Source organism: Juglans regia, chromosome 12, assembly GCF_001411555.2.
Source record: "Juglans regia cultivar Chandler chromosome 12, Walnut 2.0, whole genome shotgun sequence".
Classification (NCBI taxonomy): domain Eukaryota; kingdom Viridiplantae; phylum Streptophyta; class Magnoliopsida; order Fagales; family Juglandaceae; genus Juglans; species Juglans regia.
The window spans coordinates 18522664-18546366 of NC_049912.1; the positions used below are offsets into that span (position 1 = coordinate 18522664).

The 23703-nt window shown below is 38.5% G+C and overlaps 1 protein-coding gene across 1 annotated transcript; it reads left to right on the forward strand.

The window, feature by feature from the left end:
* The first annotated feature begins 12491 nt into the window (after positions 1–12491).
* On the forward strand, positions 12492–19346 carry LOC108979895 (50S ribosomal protein L3-2, mitochondrial-like). The gene is made up of 5 exons (XM_018950667.2): positions 12492–12935; positions 13255–13464; positions 13932–14036; positions 18461–18574; positions 18907–19346. Exons 1-5 carry the CDS (start codon positions 12603–12605, stop codon positions 19078–19080), a joined length of 936 nt encoding a protein of 311 aa, XP_018806212.1. The 5' UTR covers positions 12492–12602; the 3' UTR covers positions 19081–19346.
* The last annotated feature ends 4357 nt before the right edge of the window (positions 19347–23703 follow it).

The following is a 23703-nucleotide window of genomic DNA, read 5'->3' on the forward strand; positions in this document are numbered from 1 at the left end:
TTGTTTTAGTTTTTTTTCTTCACTAAAGGGTAGACGAGGGGCGACCAACGTTGCAACACTCCCTGGGCGTGACCTTTATTAGTTTTAGTTAAATTTCCTATGTTAGGATTATTTCATATATAAATTAATTTATCTCAATCTAAACCCAATATTTGAAATACATATTTGATAACTTTTTCCACAACTTTAGAATTTAAAGCGAACTTAATACGAAATTAACAAATTGAGATTAAGAGATATAATTCATTCATTAAATAGGTAGAATTAGGTTGAGTCATATCCGAATCAATGTAATTTGACACTATCCGAATCGAACATGACAAAACAAACTATGAACCCGGTAGGTGGTATAATTAAGGCCTCGTTTGGATATGTTATAAACGTATTTCACAGCTCCACACACGCAGTCACCTGCAACCAAAGAGAGATAAGGCTTGGAGGAGTTCGTGGGATGCCTCAGATGCTTAAGTCAATAAAATAATATAGATTTCTTTAGGGGTATAAGATGATCCTTCTTGTCATACTTGGGTGGTATATATAGAATCTATAGTGTCTTTTTTTTTAATGTGGTAACCGTCTAACCCATCATTTGAATTCAAGTTACCAGATAAACTGATAACTACTCTCCTGAGATTCTTAGGTACTTATCACTATATTCTTTTAGTGGTCCAAGTCCTTGACTCAAGGTTTATTGAGTTAAGCTTAGGCCCGTGATATGGTCCAACAACCCCTAAAAGGGAAAATGATTAATTCCCTTCTAGTTATCCTACGAAATCTCATCACGCGCAGCTTGATGGGACTTGTAATAATGGCGTCGCTTCGTTACATGGGTTTTTCGTCATTTTGTGCTACTTTACCAGGGTGTCATTCCACTTTCACGCCCCTTCATATACCACCATTTCATTTTTTGTTCAGTTACTTTTTCTTCTTGAACATTCATTTCCTCTACTTTCACCCTTTTGGTATTCTCCCTTTCTTCCAGATGCTCTGCTTCTCTATGTACCCTTACTGTTACGTTTTGAAACAATGACATCTACCAAATCCAATCTTCCTTCTTCCTCTCTTGCAAAAAACTTTTCACGACCCCGTGACCCTCTTAGTCGCTCTGAGGAGGTAGCCACTAACCCTTACCCTAAGGGGGTGGTTGCCCTCATTCAGTCTTCGAAGGCCATCGATGTGATTCGTTTGTCACCCGTCACGAGTTGGAGTCCGAGAAGGATAGCTATGGGATCCCAGAATTTGTGGTTTTGGGCCTACCTGAGCAATGGGCAGAGCTGTAGATATGAGGGGTTTGGTCGTTTCTGTGGCCCCGTATTTAGCCATATTCTCGATGGGGCTTCGTTTGCCCTTCGTCTGTCCTATGCATGACATGTGACTTTTTGGGTCTTGCTCTTGCCCAACTTGTGCCCAATGCTTGGAGGATCCTAATGGTTTGTTGCATTCTTTGGTGGATTCTTTGGCTTGCTTCATTTTTTGGAGCCCACAAGTGATGAATACCCTGACATTACTGCTCATGAATTCCTTTCCTTGCATAGTTTCAGGTGTTTGGAAGGGAACTTTTGCAGCTTTAGGGCTCATAATAAGTTGGTCCAATTGGAACGCAAGTATTCTCAATCCAAAGAGTGGCAAAGGAAATTCTTCTTTGTATCGGGCAAAAGTTGGGAGTTTCTTGCACATGAATTAGCGAACCAGAAGTTTCCCATCCGAGTATCATGGAGCCCAGGTCCCAATGAGCTTGGCTTCGAGATCATCCTTTCTGACAGGGAGGAGGCTCTCATTCGTTTGGTACAAGCTTGGACAAATAAGTCACAAAAAGTAGTTGTCAGAGTCAGAGTCAAAGGTGACTGAGTTGAACGTTGAGTTAGCTTGCTCTCAAGGTGAGGTTGCTCACATTCTTCCTCAACTGACAGCCGCCCACTCCATTTGGGGCTGAGCTTGAGGTCTTGGATTCAAGTTCGAGATTAAACAACTGAGAGAATTCCTACTCGCTTATCCAGAGACAGATCTACTAACCCTAAATTGGAAGTTGATCCAAGCCAATTCCTTTACTTACCATGATTTTGACTCCTTTGGGCGAGATACGATGTCAGATGCCTTTCTGTCAAGGCCCCATAAAAAACTGCCCTAGGACATGGTCCTGACAACCAAGATTGGGCCACTTCCGGAGTCAAGGCCGACATTGGAGGACTTCCCTAGGGGTGTAGTGTTTGCCCTAGGAAGATTGCAATAATGACATAGGTCAATTAAAACGTGGCTCACGTTTCCCCTCTTGATCGTGCCATGGTTCAGCCTTGACAACCCCTTGACACTGCCACTGACATGCCATGCCAGCTAGGCCAGTGCCTAGGCCATGCCAGCCACACCCCAGCCATGCCCATGGCCCATGCCATGGGCTAGCCAAGGCCAAGGGCCAATGCCGTGGCCCCCATGGGTTCCACACCACTATCACTTGTTAATTTATTTATTATATTTATCAAGGGACCTATTGGGATTTTCACTTTATATTATCTATAAATAGGACCCTTAGCACATTAGTTTACATCTTTTAAACATTTAGCAAATTCCCTAAGTGGGTAGATTATTATTCATGAGATCACCCTTTCGATGCTAGGTACTTGGGCTAGTTGGGTCAAATTCGTGAATCCCTAGTAAAGGATCATCACCTTTCAATTCGTGAATAAGTGTTGTCCACTTATCTATCTTTGATTCATTACCTTACAATTCATAAATAGGTATTGTATCGTTTATCTATTAATCTTATGAGTATTTCTTTGTTCCATTCAATTATCTATCATTGTTTATATATATTTTTCATCTTGTTCATCTACACTTTCTTACATATCTAAATATCCATATAAACCAAAAAGAATCTTCATTTTCCTTTGTTGAGTCCATTCATCTTTGTGCATTCTTGAATTAGTGGTAAAGTTGTTCATCATTGTGTTCTTGAATGTTCATATGTGTTCATCCATTTTCCTTAATGTTCATATCTTTTTTTGCATATCAAGATATCATTATAAACCATAAAGAGAGTCTTCATATTCCTTTGTTGAGTCTATTCATCCTTTACTCATACTTTTCCATCTTGTTCATCCATAGTTTTCATCCAAATTGTTCATCCATAAATTTCCTTGCATCCATTCAATCCTCTCCATACACAAATTTTGACAACCACATGTGTTTGCCCTAATTTTCATATTCGGCCATATCCCAAAATACCTTTCATCCAATCCAACTAAGCCGTAGTCGAAATTCACTTGTCTCCATCTTTCCATAATTGCCACTTACCATAACTAGCCTCCATATCCATTGACCTAGCCAAAATACTTATCTTCCATAAACCCTAGTCATCCCTCAAGAGTTTCACTTGGCAACTTTCTTAACTTTAAAAAAGTTGACTCATCCAAAGCGCATCCCTTAATTCTAGGAACTTCCTTAGAATCCCTCTATCCCTTAAATCACTCCACTCTTCCAATCCTCTTCAAGTCCTTAAATCCCTCCTTCCTAAAATCATTCTAGTCAACTAAGACCTTCTTTAGTTACCAAAACCAAAACTCTATCTTTCCTTAATAGATGCCTACGACTTAGGAATCTTCTCTCAATCATCTCTATCATTCCAAAATCATATCACTCCCTAAATCATCTCTTACAAGTTAGGAACTCATCTTTTATCTTCAAATTCCTCCCAAATTCGAAATACATCCATTGCCTTAGTCAAATTTCCAATTCCTAACAACTCCCATGCATCTTACCATTTAGGATTATCCCTAGCCACCTTACCTATCATTCAAATCATATCTTTAATATACAATCCCTTAATTCTAGGAACCTCCTTAGAATCACTCATTCCTTAAATCTCTCAACTCCTTCCATACACCTAGTCAACTAAAGACTCAATCTCTTGCCATATTCAAATCCTACATTCTTTATCTTATCCTAGTCAATCTTTTAATTCTAGGAATTTTCTTAGAATCACTCAATTCCTCCAATCACTCAACCAATTCCTAAAATCCCTCAATTCCTAAAATCTCTCAAGTCAACCAAAGACTAACAAAATCTTGCCATATCCAAATCATATCTTAACATATTCAAATCCAATCCTCCATCTCCAAATCCCTAAAACTCAAGGAACAACTCTAGACTCATTCAAACTCCATCTCATCTACAATTTCCAATCCCTCAAATCTCTCATCCCCTAAAATCTCTCAAAGTCAATCAAAGACTTCCATACTCTACCATAGTCGGCCAACCTAAGCCACCAAACCCTAGCCTCATTCTTCCACATCATTTCCAAACCCTAGCATCTCATCCAAAGACTCCAATCATAGTCTAACTCTTCCAATCTCAAAATCATCCTTAGTCACCACACAAAACCCTAGTTACACTTCACCTTACCAACCCTAATCATCTTCCAAGTGTCCCCAACATCAAGGGCAACCTTCAAGCCATTCCACTTAGCATCAAACACCCATATTCATCACTTAGATTACCTGAACTCATCATCATCACCATTTTGCCACTAAACGTCACACCTCCATCAACCTAAGAACTCATATTTACCATCATACATTGCCATTATTGATTAAACTCCAAGCAAGAGGGCTAAGACAATCGGTCATCATAAGGAGAATCAAGGCGAGGACAACCTAATGTTTAGAGACTAGACCGAGGTCTCTAACACTTTCCTCCTCCACGTAGTTCGTGAAAACCCTTTCTACTTTTTATGTTTAGATTAGGAATGAAATATTGCGTATGTACTCATGATGTGTTTACATTTCAAGGACTATTTTCATCTTAATGAAATGACGTCTTGGTCATTACAATGTTGTTACTTGTGTGTGGATTGTGCTAGTGTGATGCGTTTGAATTTTTTTGCCATTTCGTTATTTTTCTTTACATTGTTTCTATGCAACTTAGGCGAGTAAACTCTTGATGACAAGAGTGTAGCAGGAGGGTCTCTCGACCGCATAACTTTGGCTATAAGAGTGTAGCGGGAGGATGCCACGACCGCATAACTCTGGCGATAAGGGTGTAGCAGGAGGATGCTTCGACCGCGTAACTCTGACGATAATTGTATGGCGAGATGATGTCTCGACTACATAACTCTGGCGATGAAAGTGTAGTGGGAGGATGCCTCGACCGCATAACTCTGGCAATGAAAGTGTAGCATGAGGATGCCTCGACCGCATAACTCTGGCGATGAGAGTGTAGCGGGAGGATGCCTCGACCGCGTAATCTGGCGATGAGAGAGTAGCAGGAGGATACCTTGACTACGTAACTCTAGAGATAAGATTGTAGTGGGAGGATGTATTGACCATGTAACTCTGGCGTTGAGAGTGTAGCGAGAGGATGCCTCAACCAAGTAACTCTAGCATTGAGAGTGAAGCGAGAGGATGCCTCGATCGCATAACTCTAGCGATAAGAGTGTAGATGGAGGGTACCTCGAATACGTAACTCTGGCGATAAGAGTGTAACGGGAGGATGCCTCGACTGCATAACTCTGGCAATAAGAGTATAGAGGGAGGATGCCTCGATCACGTAACTCTGGCGATAAGAGTATAGCGGGAGGATGCCTTGACTGCATAACTCTGGCAATAAGAGTGTAGGGGGAGGATGCCTTGATCGCGTAACTCTAGAGATAAGAGTGTAGGGGGAGGTTGCCTCAACGCGTAACTCTGGCGATAAGAGTATTGCGGGAGGATGTCTGGACTGCATAACTCTGGCAATAAGAGTGTAGCTAGAGGATGTATCGACCACGTAACTCTAGCGATAAGAGTGTAGCGGAAGGATGTCTCAACCTTATAACTCTAGCGATGAGAGTATATTTATTGTACTGATATCAATAAAAGGAAAAAAATTTATAATAAAAGGCAAGTTCATTTATCGTAGCGATATCAATATAATTTGAACTAAGCAAAGTATTTTCTTAAATGCTCGGCATTCCAAGGATGGGGTAGCTCACGCCCTGTGGTGTCCTTGAGATGATAAGCTCTCAACCGATGACTAGCCACCATGATGTATGACCCTTCCCATTGTGGTCCAAGCTTTCCTTCCTCTACTGATGTTACTCCAGTTTCCATAAGGACTAGGTCGCCCACCTTGACGAACCTAGATCTTACCCTCTTATTGAAGTATTGCTCCGTCTTCCTTTTGTAGGCTGCTACCCTAGCTTCAACGTCTATTTTGACCTCCTCCAACAAATCTAAACTTTCTTTCAGCTTCTAGTTGTTTGCCTCAACTTCGAAATTTTTCCTTTTGTGGCTCAGGAACCCAATCTCAACTGGTATCACTACTTCGCTTCCATATGCCAAAGCGAAGGGTGTTTCACCGATTAAGATTTTTGTCGTCGTTCTGTATGCCCACAATATTCGAGGGAGTTCGTCCGCCCAAGTCCCATTTTTCTCGCCCACATTCTTCTTCAATATTCCCACAATAGTCTTGTTTGTTACTTCGACTTGTCTATTTGCATGTGGGTGTCCTGGGGACAATTTGTCCATTCACCATCGCCATTGCTTCGGCTTCTACCCACTTCGTGAAATAGTCGACGACGAAGACGATGAATTTAGTCCCTCCCTTACTTAGAGGCTTGGGGCAGACCAGGTCTGTGCCCCACTAAGCAAACGACCAATGAGAGATTATCAACTTCAACTCTTCAGGCAGATTGCTCGAGATTGGCGCATGCCATTAGCACTGGACGCATCTTTTGACAAATTCTCTAGCATCCTTTATGGCTTTCGGCTAGTAGTATTCCACTCTCATGACCTTTGTGGCGGTGGCTCTCCCCTTGAGTGGTTTCAAGATACTCCTTCATGCACTTCCTCCATAATGTAGTTAGCCTCTTCTTTTGAGATGTACCTTAATAGTGGCATCGAGAACCCTCGTTTTTACAATATCCTGTCCATCATGGTGAAATGGGTGAATATGTTCCTAATCTTACTCGCCTCTTCTGGAGGGATGGGGAGGATCGTGATTTCTAGATATCTAACTATGTTGTCCACCCACTCTGGTGTGCCTTTACCTACCTCTTGAATCTCAACCCCTATAGCCAGTGTGTAGACAGCCCAGATGTTGACTTCCCACAGTATAGCTTATTCTTACTTTGTTGAGGTTGCTCGTGCTAACCGATTAGCTCTGCAATTATCAGATCGAGGGATACCTTCGATTCAGAAATACTGGAGGCGGCTATGGTCCTCATGCACCTGATGGAGATACTTTATTAATTTTTTGACCTTTGTCAAATACTCCCTTGTTACCTAGCCAACCACGACTTATGAGTCAGCCTTCATTTCAATTTCTTTTCCTCCTGAGGTCTCCGCTAAGGCTATCCCAGCAAGTACTGTTTCGTATTCAACCTCGTTATTTGTTACCTTGAAGTTTAGCCGTATTGCATGATGTGTTTCAACCCCATCACTTGTTACTATGTGCAATCCTATTCCTCCTTTGGTTCAACAAGACGATCCGTCCATATAAACTTGCCATGGTTTCCCAGTAGAAGTTTTTTGTGTCTCTTCTTAAAATTTCGTTAATTCTGTTACAAAATCTACTAGGATTTTTTCCTTTATAGTAGTTCTAGGAATATAACTAATGTCATACTCGCTCAGCTCGATTGACCACTTAACCAATCGGCCTGAGGTGTCGAGCCTTTGCAACAACCTTTGCATGTGTGATGATGTAATGACTTTTATGGGGTGCGCTTGGAAGTAAGGTTATAACCGGTGTGTGGCTGTCACAATTGCGAAGGCAATCAATTCTATATTTGGGTATCGCATTTCAGCTCCCCTTAAGGCTCTACTTACATAATACACGGACTTCTGCTCCTCTCCTTCCTCCCTTACCAATGTGACACGTACGTCGTCTAGGGTTGCAGCTAGATACAACAGCAAAGGCTCCCCTTGCTTGGCCTGGCTAAGAAACGGAGGATGTGCCAAGTAGTCCTTCAGCTATGCAAAAGCTTCCTTGCATTTGGAGTCCCAATCTTGGGCTTTCTTCAAGACCTGGAAAAATGGGAGACACCTGTCCGTTGATTGAAACACAAACATGTTGAGTGCCGCTATCTTTCCCACGAGCTTCTGTACCTCATTCAGATTTGTGGGTGACTTCATTTCAATGATCACCCATAGCTTTTCAAGGTTTGCCTCGATACCCCTTTTTGACACCATGAACGCAAGAAGCTTTCTCGATTGCACCCTGAATGCACATTTCGTCTGGTTGAGCTTCATCCCATACTGGTGTAATACTTCGAAAGCTTCCCTCAAGTCTTTCACATGTTGCTCAAACTTCATGCTTTTCACTAGTAAATTTGTCCATGTAAACTTCCATGTTTCGGCCTATTTGATGTTTAAACATCCTATTCGCTAGTCTCTGGCACGTTGCCCTCACATTTTTCAAGCTAAAAGGCATGATTTTGTTGTACAATCCTTGATCAGTTATAAAAGTTGTCTTCTCCTGGTTGGCCTGGCCCATTTGGATTTGGTTGTATCCGAAATAAACGTTCATGAAACTTAACATCTAGTGTCTTGCAGTAGCATTAACAATCAAGTCTATCCGTGGAAGAGGAAGCTATCCTTCGAGCAAGCCTTATTAGAACACTAGTATTGGACTAACCAAATGCCAACCAAATCCAAATTTTGACTAAATTTTCTCAAAATTAGCTGCATTGGACCAACCAAATCACATCAAGTCAAGTTATAAGCTACAATAAATGGAAAACCAAAGCCATAGTTGGTGAGTTAATGTTCACCAACCAAAAGAATATTTTATTAAAAAGTATTCACACTTTTCTCACTAACTCCCACATCTCCTCTCTCCCTTTCTTCCATTTCTTCTTCATGTTAAATAATTTGTTTGGACATTAAAAATTAAATTATTAATTAATAATTTGAGTGTATTTGTAAAATATAAAAAAACTAAAAAAAACTAAAAAATATAATATTATATTATTCTTTTAACTTTGGAATGACTAGTCCAATGTGGATTAACATTCTCAAATATTTTGGATTTAGCCAATGCTCTTAAAATCTATAAAGTATACACACATGCGCCACTTCCCATTGAATTTCTTTACCAATACCACATTTGATAGCCACTTGGGGTATTGAGTTTCTCTGATGAATCCAGCCACCAAAAGTCGATCTACCTCCTCTGTAAACGCCTTGTACCTCTCAGAGCTAAAACTCATTTTCTTATGCCTAATTGGTCGCGTGCATAGGCTAATGTTCAGCTGATGCTCTATAACCTGCTCGTCATTCCCGAGCATGTCTTTGTGACTCCATGCAAAGATATCCTTATGCTCGGTAAGGAATTGTTTCAGTTGTTGCCTTTCTTCGCTCACCATCCTGGTTTCAATCTTCAAAGAGTTCTCTTCAAAGCATCCCCATCCCTCGTCTCCGCTTCAATCATTAGTACTTCCATCGCACGAGCAGGGGGCAAGATTAACGGATTGCTCTCTCTCGAATGGGGCTCAACCACCTTCACTTATCTTTTCCTTTGTCTGAGTTCTTGTACGGAACACTCCCGAGTGAGTACCTATTCACCACGAACTTCATATCCCACTTTTCGTGGGGAACTATAGGTGGAGGTGATCACCCTCAAGGCGTTCACAGTAGGCTGACCAATAATAGCATTGTACACCGACCGTGTTCTCACAATGAGAAAATTTGTCATGGTGGTGGTAATGTGAGGGTCTACCCCTACTGATATTGGCAATATGATAGACCGCATGGGCTGCATTGCCTCTCCAATGAACCCTTTCAAGGTAGTCGATGTTGGACACAGTTGATCCAAACTTATTCCCATCTTCATAAACACATCCAAGAATAGCACATCAGCCGAACTTCCATTGTCAATTAGTATCGTACGTGTAGTATAATTCACTACCAACATCATTACCCCCTTGCAGTCTTCATCGTCAAAGAAGATAGTGGGCGAAACCTATATCCGTGGTTGTTTGACCGGTCTCCCTACATTGTAGACTTCTTCTTAGTTTACCCAACTGGCATACACTTTTCGCCTTGAGGAAGTGGGACCACCCTTGTGTATCCCCTGACAATCGTGCATATCTTGACTAAGGGCAAGTTCCCTTTGTCTGCATCCCGCCTAGGGGGTCAATCTCATAATTATTGGGACCTCTTCCCTCTTCTCGGTGAGCCTCCTCCTAGGGCATTCACTTCATTGGTGTATGCGCTCCTACTTCCTATCACCTGGACGCCGTGGTGGAGTAGCGTTCTGAGTGATAATGCGCTCAAGCTAGCCATTGCCCCTCATTTCTTCAATCTTTTGTTACGATGTATGCCAATCTTGGGCTTTCACTTCGTTGGCGTATGCGCTGTTGTTTCCTGTCACCTGGACGCCGTGGTGGAGTGGCGTTCTGGGTGACAATGAGCTCAAGTCGCCATTGCCCCTCATTTCTTCAATCTTTTGTTTCGATGTATGCCATTCCTCAATGCTGTTGCTGTTTGCGTTGTGATATGTACAGAACTTCGTGGTTTGGTGTCCCTGCTCTTCACCACGTTGGACTTTACTAACTTTGTCTTGGACATGCACACTGGCGTAGTGCACATGAGGGCCATTGTGGCGCTCTGTGTGAGCCGAAGCTTCTCTCCTTCCTTTGTGTTGGCCTCTTCTCACCTTCGGCCCTCCCTCTCTATCTCTCTTTGACCCCCCCCCTTTTGCCGCTTGCTCCTCTTTCAATTCCAATCTCTCCGTTAGGGCTAGCAGTGTATCTTCGGCTTTGACAAAATCGTCTGTCTTAACCATGAACTCTCGCAGAGTGGAAGGGTCTTCCTCGCTAACTCAACCATGAAGGGGCTTCTCGGCCAAGTTCCCCCGAGCAAAGCCACCAACATGATCTTCTCATCTTGGTCATCAGATGTCATCATTTCCCTATTGATTCGCGCCAGATATGCTTTCAAACTTTTATCTTCCCTTTGTTTCACGGTCAGTAGGTAAGCTGCATGCCTCCTTCACCTGCGGCTCGCCATAAATTGAGTTAGGAATTGTCGACCCAATTCTTAAAATTGTCAATGGAACCCGACTGAAGCGCTTCAAACCATCCTTGAGCCATTCCTTCAGGGTTAAAGGGAAAGTCATGCATGTAATTTTTCTGGAAAACCCATGAAGTGTCATGTGAGCTTTATAGGTCTCTAGATGTTCCACGAGGTCTGTGGACCCGCTGTCATGTCTATCGTAGGAACTTTAAATTTTGGCGGGAGTGGCACTGCCATAATCTCTGCATTATACGACCGATTGGTACTTGTCAGCAATTGGTCGACCGAGGAAGATGTCCCTATTTTCTTGATCATTTCTTCGTATTTATCTATTAGGCTGTGCAGGTCATGATGCATATTCTTTGTCTCCTCATTTTCGTGGGGAGGTTTGCCTGCGCTATGTGCTTTCGTCTCGACCCTGTCAGCCTAGCTAGGTGTTGTATCCTCCCTCAACAGTCTAATCCTTGCCTTGAGGACTTGGTTTTCCCTTTGAAGCGATTCGACTTCAGTGGTGAGCTCTCCACACACGAATCACCTAAAACCAAAGAGAGATAGGGCTTGAGGGTTCGTGGGAACGCCTCTGATGCCTAAGTCAGTAAAATACTAGAGATTTCTTAGAAAGTAAAAGATAATTCTCGTTGTTATACTTGGGTGGTATATATAGAACCTATAGTGTCTTCTATTTCATGTGGTAACCATCTAACCCATCATTTGAAATTCAAGTTACCGGATAAACTGATAACCACTCTCTCGAGATTCTTGGGTAGCTGTAACTATATTCTTTCAATGGGCCAAAGTCCTCGACTCAAAGTTTATTGAGTTAAGCTTGGGATTAGGCCCATGATATGGTCCAGGAGGCCCCCGAAAGGGAAAACGATTAATCCCCTTCTAGGATAGTTAGATAGAAGAAATGAGATTAGAAATATATAAATAGTAGCGAGATGGTTTGGGAATAGTAGTAAAATAATTTGAGTTTAGATTTTTATTGGATTTTGAGAAATGAGAGAAAAAAAAAAGTTAAATAAAAATATCACAAAGTTAAAATATTGATAAAATATTATTTTTAATATTATTTTGTTTTGAGATTTGAAAATTTTAAATTATTTTTTGTGTTTTATATGAAAGTTTGAAAAAATTATAATGATTAGTAATAATTAGATGAAAAAGTATGAAATTGAAATTGAAAAATATTTGTATTTGAGTATTATTTGAATATTGATATGAGATGAGATGAAACCAATTGGATATCCAAACGAGCCTAAGTGTAACGCTAGATATAATTTTTATTAATTCTTTTTTAAAAAAGGTGGAGTCGAATATTAAAAAAATAATTTTTATGTAAGTTTCAGATTTATTCACTTTTTTATTTTTTTAAATGTGCAAAATTTATACACTATGAGACTACAAATATTATTTCTTTATAATTAATTCATGTTTAAAAAGAAAACTCGAAATCTTATAGGTTAGATGCCCAACATATCCCCATCACTTTCCTATAATCCCAAGCGTGCCACTGATGAACCCTTCTGTATCCCCGGGGGCCGGGGGCCGGGGCCCTTCTCTGCATCTCTCTCTCTCTCTCTCTGGGACTCAAGCCACAGCAAACCGAGGGCAGCCATGTCGGCCTTATCAAGAGGCCTAATTTCTCGTCTCCGCCTCCCCAATCCAACGAAAACAAGTACCCAGGCGCCCTATCAATTTTGCTTCTTCTGGAGGAGGTTCGGCACCGCCAACGCCCTGGTGGATGAGGCCCCCGAGACCGGCCAAAAAAATATTCTTCGGGCGATGACCCCGAACTCGAAGCGGACAGGTGTTATTGCCGTCAAGTGTGGAATGACCGCTCTCTGGGATAAATGGGGTGCGAGGGTTCCCATCACCGTCCTCTGGGTCGACGATAACATCGTCTCTCAGGTCAAGACCATTGAAAAGGAGGGCATCACTGCCCTACAGGTGCTCTTTCTATGTCCCGTACTTTCCTTTTCTATACTCTTAACTAGCCCAATGAGTTTTAAGTCAAATATCGAATTCTTTTTGTGATTGTTTTCTTAATTCGGGACCTCAGGCAAACTTCTAACGTGCGTTCGTTGTATTTTGATAATCGAAAGAACATACATTGTGAGCTTCGTAAAGTTTTTTGTATTTCCTTCTCTCTTGGTCAGTTTTCCTGGCAACCAAACGGAGAGTTCATTTAAGCTTTTTCCCTCGGATAAGTCATTGTGCTTATGTAAGTAATTAAGTGGGGATGGTGTTCGTTTCCTGTGTTAGTTAGATTGGTTGCGGTCAGAAGAAGGCAAAGCATTTGACGAAACCTGAAGTGGGTCATTTTAGAGCTCAAGGTATTCCACTGAAGAGGAAATTGAGGGAGTTTCCTGTGACTGAAGATGCACTTCTCCCTGTTGGTACGTCAATTGGGGTTCGCCATTTTGTTCCTGGCCAGTATGTGGATGTTACGGGAATCTCAAGAGGGAAAGGTTTCCAGGTGACTAGATTTGGTTTTCAGCTCCCTCCCATCATCTGCTTGTCATTTTTGAGTGTTGCTTATTGCTTTCCCTTTCACTAATTTTTCGGTGGTAGATGGGTGCATGATTATCTTGAGAACTTAGTTCAAGACTGAAATTTGTTCAGGTCTATTTTATTTATTAAAAAAGGAGGGGGTTTGGGGGGATGACCTTTGGATTCAATGGCTTCTTCTTCCCTTTTAATGAGGGGTTGGAGGGCGTGGTCACAGGATCATCCCTAATGGGTGCAGTTTCATTCATGATGAAAAGATGTTAACTCTTTGTAACTGACACCACCAATTATATGTATAGTTTTTTAGTTCTTAGAAATGAGAGTTGAGGATGGGATATACTCATGAAGTAACGCTTCATTGTAAACATTTTTTTGATCCACAGAAAAAAGCCAATTTTTATTAGTAACCTCACAAATTATGTGAATTGTGTGTAGGGTGTGATGAAAAGGCATGGTTTTAGTGGAATGCCAGCATCTCATGGTGCGTCACTGTCACATCGAAGTCTTGGTTCTACAGGTCAGAGGGATGCTCCTGGAAAGGTATATGCGACTTACTTGAAATTTTCAAATCTAATAGTTTTTTTAATAAGAGGACATCGTCTATTATCTACTTTCTTTTTAAGCAAGGAAACTTTTGGCCATATTTGGTTATGAAATATTTTGAGAATGTTTGAGAATTATTTTGAGATTGAGTTTTGAGGAAGGAGAGAAAATCTTGAATAATTTTTTTTTAAAAAAATAATTTTGTATTGAAGTTTGTGAAAGTGAATAGCTAGAGTTGAAACATTATTTGAATATAATTGTGTGGTTTTATTTTAGAGTTTGTAAAAGTTGTATTGATTTTTGTGTTAGACAATGATTAGGTAATGATTGGATAAAAAGTGAAAAAGTTGAGATTTGAAGATGTTTGGTTTGATTTTAAACAAAAATTTGAAAATTTTTGGAACTATTAGTTAACCAAATGGCCTTATTATCTTGCTTTGTTCATTGCTTGAGCATCTTAGTAAACTCCCCAAAGCCACATCTCCCAAGCATATAAAAGAGGAAATCCCAATTCTTGTGATCTTTTGCCCATGTCAAGCTTACAGAGAATACCTGGAACTCCCTCTTTAATTTTACTTTCCAAGCATTCATTGGCAATGAGCACTGAGTTGAGAATTTGTCTTCCTCGTACAAAAGTATTTTGAGGCTTGGAAATAATGTGCTCCACGACCATACTCATACGGTTGGCAAGAATTTTCGAAATTATCTTGTAAACCCCACTCATAAGACTAATGGGACGAAAATCCTTTTACCTACAAAGCCCCATGTTTCTTAGGAATAAGAGTGATGAAAGTTGCATTGAGGCAGTTTTCGAACTTCTTGAAAGAATGGAATTCATGAAAGACTCCTATCACATCATCTTTCGCAATGTCCCAACAAGCTTGGAAAAATGCCATGGAAAGTTGTCTGGTCCAGGAGTTTTGTCTTTTGCCATCCCTCTAATCACATGATGGATCTCGTATTCATCAAAAGGTCTTTCCAACCAGCTCGCACTCTGCGGAACAAGTGACTCAAAAGCCAATCCATCAAGATTTGGCCTCCAAGTAGCTTGTTCCGTAAGGAGACTCTCATAATAGTGCACAATATGGCCCTTAATCTCAAAATGGTTAGAAAGCACATGGTTTTCAGAATGAAGCATCTCAATGGCATTGCTTCTTCGTTGGGAATTTGCCACTCTATGAAAATACTTGGTACATTTATCCCCTTCTTTTAGCCATAAAGAGTACATTATCCCCTTCTTTCAACCATAAGCTCTAGATTTTTGCCTCCATGAAATCTCCTCCATCAACAACAACTTCTCAAGTTCAGCCGCTACCGAGTTTTTTCTCAACAAAACCTCCTTAGAAAAAACCCCATTCTCCCCCCTACCCTCCAAGTCTTGCAATTCCTCCATAAGGGAATTCTTCTGACTTGCAGTAGGTGAAGAAGAAGAAGAAACTCCTCATGATTGGCAAATGTTCTTTGACGTTGCAGTAAATCAGAACAGAACTATCAACATTCCCAAAAACTTCCACATTCTGTATCTTCAAATCATTCTTTAAAGCCTTGAGCTTACCAGCAAGAATGGAGCTAGGAGTGCTAGTGAACGGATAAGAAGACCACCAATGTCTAGCTTTATCCACAAAACCATTAGTTCCTAACCACATATTTTCAAACTTAAAGTGTCTGCAACTCCCATGAATACCTCTGCAATCCATCAAAATAAGGAAACGATCTGAGCAAACCCAAGGCAATCTTTTCTGACACAACCTTGGGTAGTGAGCCTCCCAAGAAAAAGAAACAAGAAGCCTGTCCAATCTTGACCAGCCTTGATTATAGGACCATGTGAACTCAACTCCAACAATAGAAAGGTCCAAAAGATCCAAATAAAAAACAAACTCAGAATACTCCTCCATCGCTGAACTAATATGAGACTCCCCCAATCTCTCACTTAGGAAACAAATAACATTAAAATCCCTGCTCGTGCACCACGACATATCCCACAAATAATACAAGCCCACAATCTCATCCCACAACAATCTCCCATCATTATCTAAATTTGGCCCGTAAACACCCACATAAGCCCACTCCCACCCATCCTCAACATTTCTGGAAGAACAAGCAACCGAAAAATTCCCAATACACTCCTTGATGGATTCCACCACTCTTATATACCACATTTAGAGAACAGCTCCCATAGCTCTCATAGACGCCATATAGGACCATCCCACAAACGAACACTCCCACAAACTCCAAATGATCCTTCTATCAACAAACCTCAACCTTCAAACTATGCAATAAAGACTTGATGCGAAGGCACTTATTAAGATCATCAAGCCCCCAAAAATTTCAAGAAAGGATCTTAAGCTTCATAAGAAAGATGAGACCCCCTCCCTTTCAATCCCTCCTGCACACCACTCCTACCCTTTGCGCCATAATTAATAGAACAAGTAAGGCCCCGTTTAGATGATGAGATGGTCTCATCTCAACATCCAAATACTACTCTAACACATATACTTATTAATTTCAAATCTGAATTTTTTCATCTAATCATTACCTAATCATTACAACTTTCCCAAACTTCCAAATAAAACACAAAAAATAATTCAACTTTTTCAAATTTCTAAGCAAAATTAATATTAAAAAATTATATTCTAACAATATTTTTATTAATTAAAAAAAATATTTTGACAATATTTTAACTTTATAATATTTTTATTCAACTTTTTTCTCTCCTTGCCCAAAACCCCATAAAACATATTAACTCAAACCATTTCACTATTATTCACAAATTTCTCATCCTATCTCGTCTCATCTCAACATCCAAACGAGGCCTAAGTCTTCTTAGTTCCATATCTCTCTTTGATGCAGATTTTGAAGCCAAAGAGTGTCCTACTGTCTTGATAGCAATATGAAGAGCCCTGAATTGCTCTTCTAAGCCTTCACATGAGATCCCAACACATGCTTGGATCTCCTTCACCTCCTTTAACACCCACTCTGAAGTTGATCCAGATGAGTTTGGACTAGGAGGGAGTGTTCATAAAGGAGTAGGGTCAACTCAACCTCCCCCCACCTCCTTCCCCCCCCCTCTTCCTTCTATAGAACCCCCATCACTTAAGACCGATTGAAGATTTGAGGCATCAAACACCCCATCATTCAGGATAGGGCTCCTGAATCACCGTAGCCTAGGCACTAGTCTCCATGCCTGACGGCCCAAAGAAATCAGCAGGAAGCTCAATTGAGATAACCAACAGGAAGGCTACCTCTGACCTAAAACCATTGACAAGCGAAAGATGAGGGACTTGAGAGGGAACCAAAGATAGGCAAAAGTCACCTCCCTTCCCAACAACATCAGTCGGAGGTTCATCCTGATGCAAGAAAACTGTCCTCCCTTTCTGGCGAGACTTCTGGCAACGGCTGACCAACCAGCGGATCATTGGCAACCAGCGACAAGTTCTCACATAGATTCTGGGGTTTAATCGGGTTAAAGACATGTTGTGTTTGTATGGTCTTCATGATTCCTTGTCATAAGAAATTCTCCCACAAATGATATATTTAGGTTACCTTGCTTTGCTTTCTTGGCCTAGAGAGTGGATTCTCCCTCTGCTTATGATATGTTATTTATTTGACTCAGAAGATGAATTTATCTGATAACCCTGGGTTGTAGATTGAATAGAGTCTTCTGTACATGGATTGGAACATATTAAGATCAAAACTCTTGAGTCTCCTTGCAGTTGAGATCGCATGATTTTTTTGGTTAATAAGAAAAGGGTGAATGGAATTTTTGCAGAAAGCTGTACTTTATTTTATCAGGCAACATCACCAATATAAACTTGGTTGGTTTTGTTGCTCCTTTGTAATTAGCTCCGCATTGTGATTTCAATTTTCATATTCCCTTTTTTCACTGTTTTATGTAATACCAGAAGCACTTGTAGAGTATTCAAGGCAGTTTTGTGGCTGAGCAAACAGACACTAGAAAGGTTAAAAATAGTCAATTTTAGTTATATGTTGAAGGCTACCATGTTTGGTTGCTATTCTGAAGTTGGTGGAACTTAAGATTCCCATGGCAAGGTCAATTGTTTCTTTGATGCTGTGGGAAATTTGTTTCCAGGACAACACGTACATAACCAAAATAAGCTGTGATCTGGATTTTTGGTGTGTAACCTAGTTTTTGTGGGTCCTTGACTACAATTTTTTGCCTTCAACATGTAGCAGTTTATCTGTCTGTTCTCCCTCCCTCCCTCCCTTTCCTCCTTGTTTAAGAGAGTGTGAGGTGGGGTTTTGCTTAGATTATACTATTTCGTCCCATCTTTGTCAATGTTTAAGTCGTTTCCTATAAATATTTAGAGATCCTGTGATTTTGTCTTATTTGAAATATTAGGGAATTTTTTTTGCAGTTGCCCTTGGATTCTAATTTTCAAAACCATATGTTTCCTGAACAGGTATTTAAAGGCAAAAAAATGCCTGGGCGCATGGGTGGGAAGCAGATAACAGTTAAAAACGTATGGGTCTACAAAATTGAGCCCGCAAGGAATCTGATGTGGGTAAAAGGCCAAGTATGTTTCTCGTCAATTTCTTTTTCATCATTTTTAGTGCCTTAAATCTAAATAGATAAGGAGGATGATTGACCTGGCCTTTAATAATGCTTGCACACAGATGCACCAATGAGCTTCAGCTCAATCATACCTCCTCCCACTAAAAAACCAAGGTTTATTCTCTTTGATGGATGCTTAGGAATGGATTGCTCAATTTGGTAGCACACATCCGCAACAGCATGCTGTGTGCTTATGATTGGCGATTTACCCTTTTTTGGAGTGATAGGCTATGTTTTCTTATGCTGGATTCATGTCTGTCAATCGGATTTTGTTAAGTTTGCAATTTTTTGCAGGTCCCTGGTGCCGAAGGGAACTTTGTGTTTGTAAAAGATGCTTTCTACAAGAAACCTGACATTTCAATGCTTCCATTTCCTACTTACATCGCTGCAGAGGATGAGGACACATCAGAGTTGGAACCACTAGTTGCTGATCTTGGCGAGGTAGACCCGTTTATGGTGGCAGATTAATCTGGAGCAGACTTGAATAACCATGAGAACTGACTGCTTATTTGCACGATCTATTATACCTTTTACCTTCCTGTTATTCTTTTGGCTATACAAATTGGTAGGTTCATGTTCTAAGAACCATCCGAGGATTTTGATTTTCAAGTTATTTTACTTAGGAAAGAAGGATCGATTGCATCTGTAAGGCATGTAATTTTATTGTTAAAGCTTATTCAATCTTCAATCTTGGGATTGTGCTTTTGGTATAAAAGTGATTAAAACTTAGAATATTGGGACTCTCATCTTATCATCACTCCTAGATTTTACTATCGAGAGATTATGTATTCAGTTCTTGTACATTGATATTTCCAAACGGGCGTGCGGTTTTTCTTGAAGCATCACACATAAATTGTAGGAAGTTTTGATGGAACACCCCTGACTGGGGTGAGTGCCGACTTAGTCGATTCCAACTTGTGTAGATTCTAATTGGACTCTTGACTCTACTCTGATTGTCGTAGTGAAGTCGGATTTTGATTTTTAGTTTTGGACTTTTTTTAGCTTCATATTTAACCTATTTTTAAAAAAGAATTTTTTGTACATGGGCTTTCAAATTTCAATTTTCTAAAAAATTTAAAACAAAAACTAAATTATTCACTATTTATTTACGTCTATATTAATATCTAACTTATTGTTATACTAAACTTATAGTATAGTATAATTATACATGTTATCATACTATAATATTAGATATTATTTTGAGTGTCTAATTTCATGTTATTATACTATAATATTACATTTATTATATTATGCTAGTGTCTAATTTATTTATAACGTATTTCTACACTATATTTAATTTCAATATCTAATTACATGTTATTATACTTTAGTAAATTAGTATTATGTGTTATTAACTTATTATACTAGACTTATTAGTTATTTCTATGCTAATGTCTAATTTATTTATATACAAAACTTTTACAATAGTGTCTAATTACATGTTATTATATATTAGTATTACAGGTTATTATACTAATGTCTAACTTATTTCTAACTTAATTAAATACTAGACTTTCTAGCGTTTAATTACAAATTATTATACTTTAATAAATTAGTATACGTGTTATTAACTTATTATACTAGACTTATTTAAATACTAGTGTCTTATTTATTTCTATACTTGATTATGTATTGTATTAATACCATGATATTTACATATACTAAACTATCATTAGTCTATTTATATTATAGTATAAGTATATTATTTTATAATAATTAGTTCATACTAGTATATTATTGAATTTAACTATATAAGTTATAGTTATATAACTATATAACTATACTAGTATATATGATAAATATATAGATAAATACATATTTTTATAACATATGTACAATATCGGAGTCGGATTCAAAGTCGAAGTCGAAGGACAAAGTCAAAGTCGAAGGACAAAGTCAAAGTCGGAGTTGGAGAATAAAGTTGGAATTGGATTGAATCGAAATTGAAGTCGGTCTAGCGACACCTTTTAACTCTAAGGCTGAGCAAATATCCGAAAATCCGACTTTGATAAAATGGAGTCGGATTTTTTTTTTTAATTTTTCAATTGGAGTTGGAGATGGAGGTGTCACTGGACTGACTCCGACTTCAACTCTGACTTTGCCCTCTGAATTCAACTCCAATATTGTACATATGTTATAAGCTAGTGTTTATATATAGTTACTTTGTTTATATGTAAGTTGTGGTACTGTGTCTCTTTTAAAAGTCCAATAGGTTGATTGTCGATATCTTTATTGTAGTTGTTGCTAGGAGCTGTTATAGTTGTTGCCAAACACGTTCTCATGTTGGATTCATTTTCAAAGCGAAAACGATAAGGTTGTTGAATTGGATTCAGTAGAAGATGTCTTAGTTATTTTGCAAACTAACAAAAGTAGAGTGAAACATACGATAATCTCAAAGAGTAATACTATTCATCATCTCAATTCTCATCATTATCTTATCATCTCATAATGTGACATTATATGATTGAAGACTATTTATTATATTTCATTTGTAAACCTATCATCTAATGCCACATCATCATCTAATGCTACAGCTTGGGATGATGAAATGATGATGAGAAAAATAATAATGAATAAATTTACTCAACCTCAAATGTGTGGGGTTTTCTTTCTAGATGATTCCTAATTCTGACAATGATGATGGTAAGTCAAGAGCTAAGTGAAAGATGTGTGGTCCTAAATATTTGTCGACAAGTAAATATGGAGTCAAAAACTTGAAGTGTTACATTGAAATATACCCTAGAAGAAACTCAAAAGATATTGATCAAACGGTGTTATCCCAAAATAGTGAACTAGTGTTGGTAAGCACTTCTAGATTTGACCTTGGAAAATTTAGAGAAATATGGATAGGAGCAATTGTGAAACATGAACTATTTTTTCGATTTGCTGAATATTTCGGTATAAAGCAACGTGACAATATTTGCATTCTAATGTTCTGCTTATTTCTAGGAATACTACTAAGGCTGATTTGGCCAAGATGCATTAGCGTGAAAGAAAATGTGAAATACATGTTGGATGATGCTCCAGGTAGAATTAGTTTGGCCTCTTACTTGTGGACTTTTATTACAACTGATGGTTATATGTACATTACGGCATAATTTCTTAATAAAAATTGGGTCTTACAAAAAATGGTGTTAAACTTTTCTTTTATGCCACCAACATACAATGACGTATCTTTGTCCAAAAAGGGTGTTGAACTTTTCTTTTACTTTTATTTTAGAAAATACTTATTGGAATGATATTTTGGTGTGATGCTAAGAACTCAATGGAACATTAAGAAAGCCCTTGCTTGTGATGGTGAGTTCTTTCATATTTATTGTTGTGCTCGTATCCTCAATTAGGTAGTACAAGATGGGTTAAAAGAGATTGATTGTGCTATCCAAAAAATTTGTAAAAACATCAAATATGTCAAAGGATCACAATAAGGACACAAAATTTATAGATTCAATCAATCAAATGTCTTTGGATAATAAGGAAAGATTGAGACAAAATGTACCCATTAGATGGAATTCTACTTTTGTTATGCTTAAGAGTGCTTTTTATTGGCATACTTTTTGTCATTTGGATTTGATTAATTTGGATTTTAAGCATTGCCTTTCTACATTTTAATAGGATAAGGTGGAAGAAATTAGCACTTTCTTAGCTATTTTTTATGATGCAACTTATGACTTTTTTTAATTCAAATACCCTGTAGGCAACTTGTACTCTCCAACAGTTTTTATGATTTATTTGAAATTGAAGGAATAGTGTGAGAATGAAGATGAACTACATAAGAAAAATGTCTTATCAAATGTTTATTAAGTTTGGTAAATATTGGTTAAATTTTAATGTGATAAAGCTATTGCATTTATATTGTATCCTCGGTACAAGTTTTAATTTTTTAATTTTTCTTATAAGAAACTTTACGGAAATAATTCTCAAGAGTATTCACACGTTCCTACAAAATTTGCATATATTTTCATGGAATATAGTTCTAGTACTCCTTCAAGTTGAGGTTGTTCAGCCACAACATCTAAAAGAAACTTTTGTAGAGATAACCAGAAAGTTAAGATATTTTAGTAGATAGACTAGACAAGTAATAAAGGTAAAATAATATATTTTTTAATGACTTATGTGATATTGTTGTTTTAGATCATGCTAGATTGAAACCTTTTGTTTTTTATTTTTGTGTGTAGGAGTTTGATTCATTTCACATTGGTCTTGTAGCCAACATACAAAAAATTCAATTGAAGCTCTATTTGGATAAATCTAGGACAGATTAAGATGCATGCCTTGATATTCTTGCTTTTTAAAAGAAAATGAATTTCGTTATCTTGACATTGCTTCCATGACTCGAGACATTTTGAATGTTCCTATTTCTAAATTATTTTTGCTATTAATTTTTTTTCCTAAATTAAGAGCTATAGTGAAATATTATTTTTCTACAATAGGAGACTTGGAGTATACAACCATTAATTGGAACCATTAATACAACTATTCAGTATACAACAATTAATGCTCTTAATGCTACATGGAAGTATTAATGCTCTTAATTGGAAACATAAGTGTAGAACCATTCATCATACAACCATTAATTGGAAAAGAACACATATAATGTACACCAATTCCACAACATTCCACAATTCCAAAATGAAAAGCTAATGCTGATTCTTGTAAGTACAAATTGGATTCAAGACTATTATTGGACTCAAAAAGGAAATGCTTGAAAACCAAAATCACAAGACTCAGAAAGAAAATCCCTAATGACAAAGCCTAAATTCACAATCCACAATAAAATCCTTAAAAACCATTTCAAAATCAATACACAATAAAAGAAATAGTCACATACTTACCTTTGATTTGAAACTCAGGGAGGATGTGGTTGAAGGATGGCAGCCCTCTGAAAGTAGAGGGCTTCGACTGGTGCTAATGCGATGGATTGGTGCTACTGCGATGAAATAGATGCTGCTGCAACCAAATCACGTTAGAGAGTAATGAAGAAAAAAAAAGGAAAAAAAAAAACGGAAGAACAAGGAAACACAAGCTGCTTCTGGAAAGGAAGAACACGCAGGAAGAAAGAAAGAAAGAAAAAAGGATAGAGTTTGATAAAAG

Coding starts and splice junctions, on each gene's coding strand:
- LOC108979895 (XM_018950667.2), top strand. CDS start 12,603: ATGTCGGCCTTATCAAGAGGCCTAATTTCTCGTCTCCGCCTCCCCAAT. Junction 13,465..13,931: donor CAAGAGGGAAAGGTTTCCAG/GTGACTAGATTT, acceptor AATTGTGTGTAG/GGTGTGATGAAAAGGCATGG. Junction 14,037..18,460: donor AGAGGGATGCTCCTGGAAAG/GTATATGCGACT, acceptor TTTCCTGAACAG/GTATTTAAAGGCAAAAAAAT.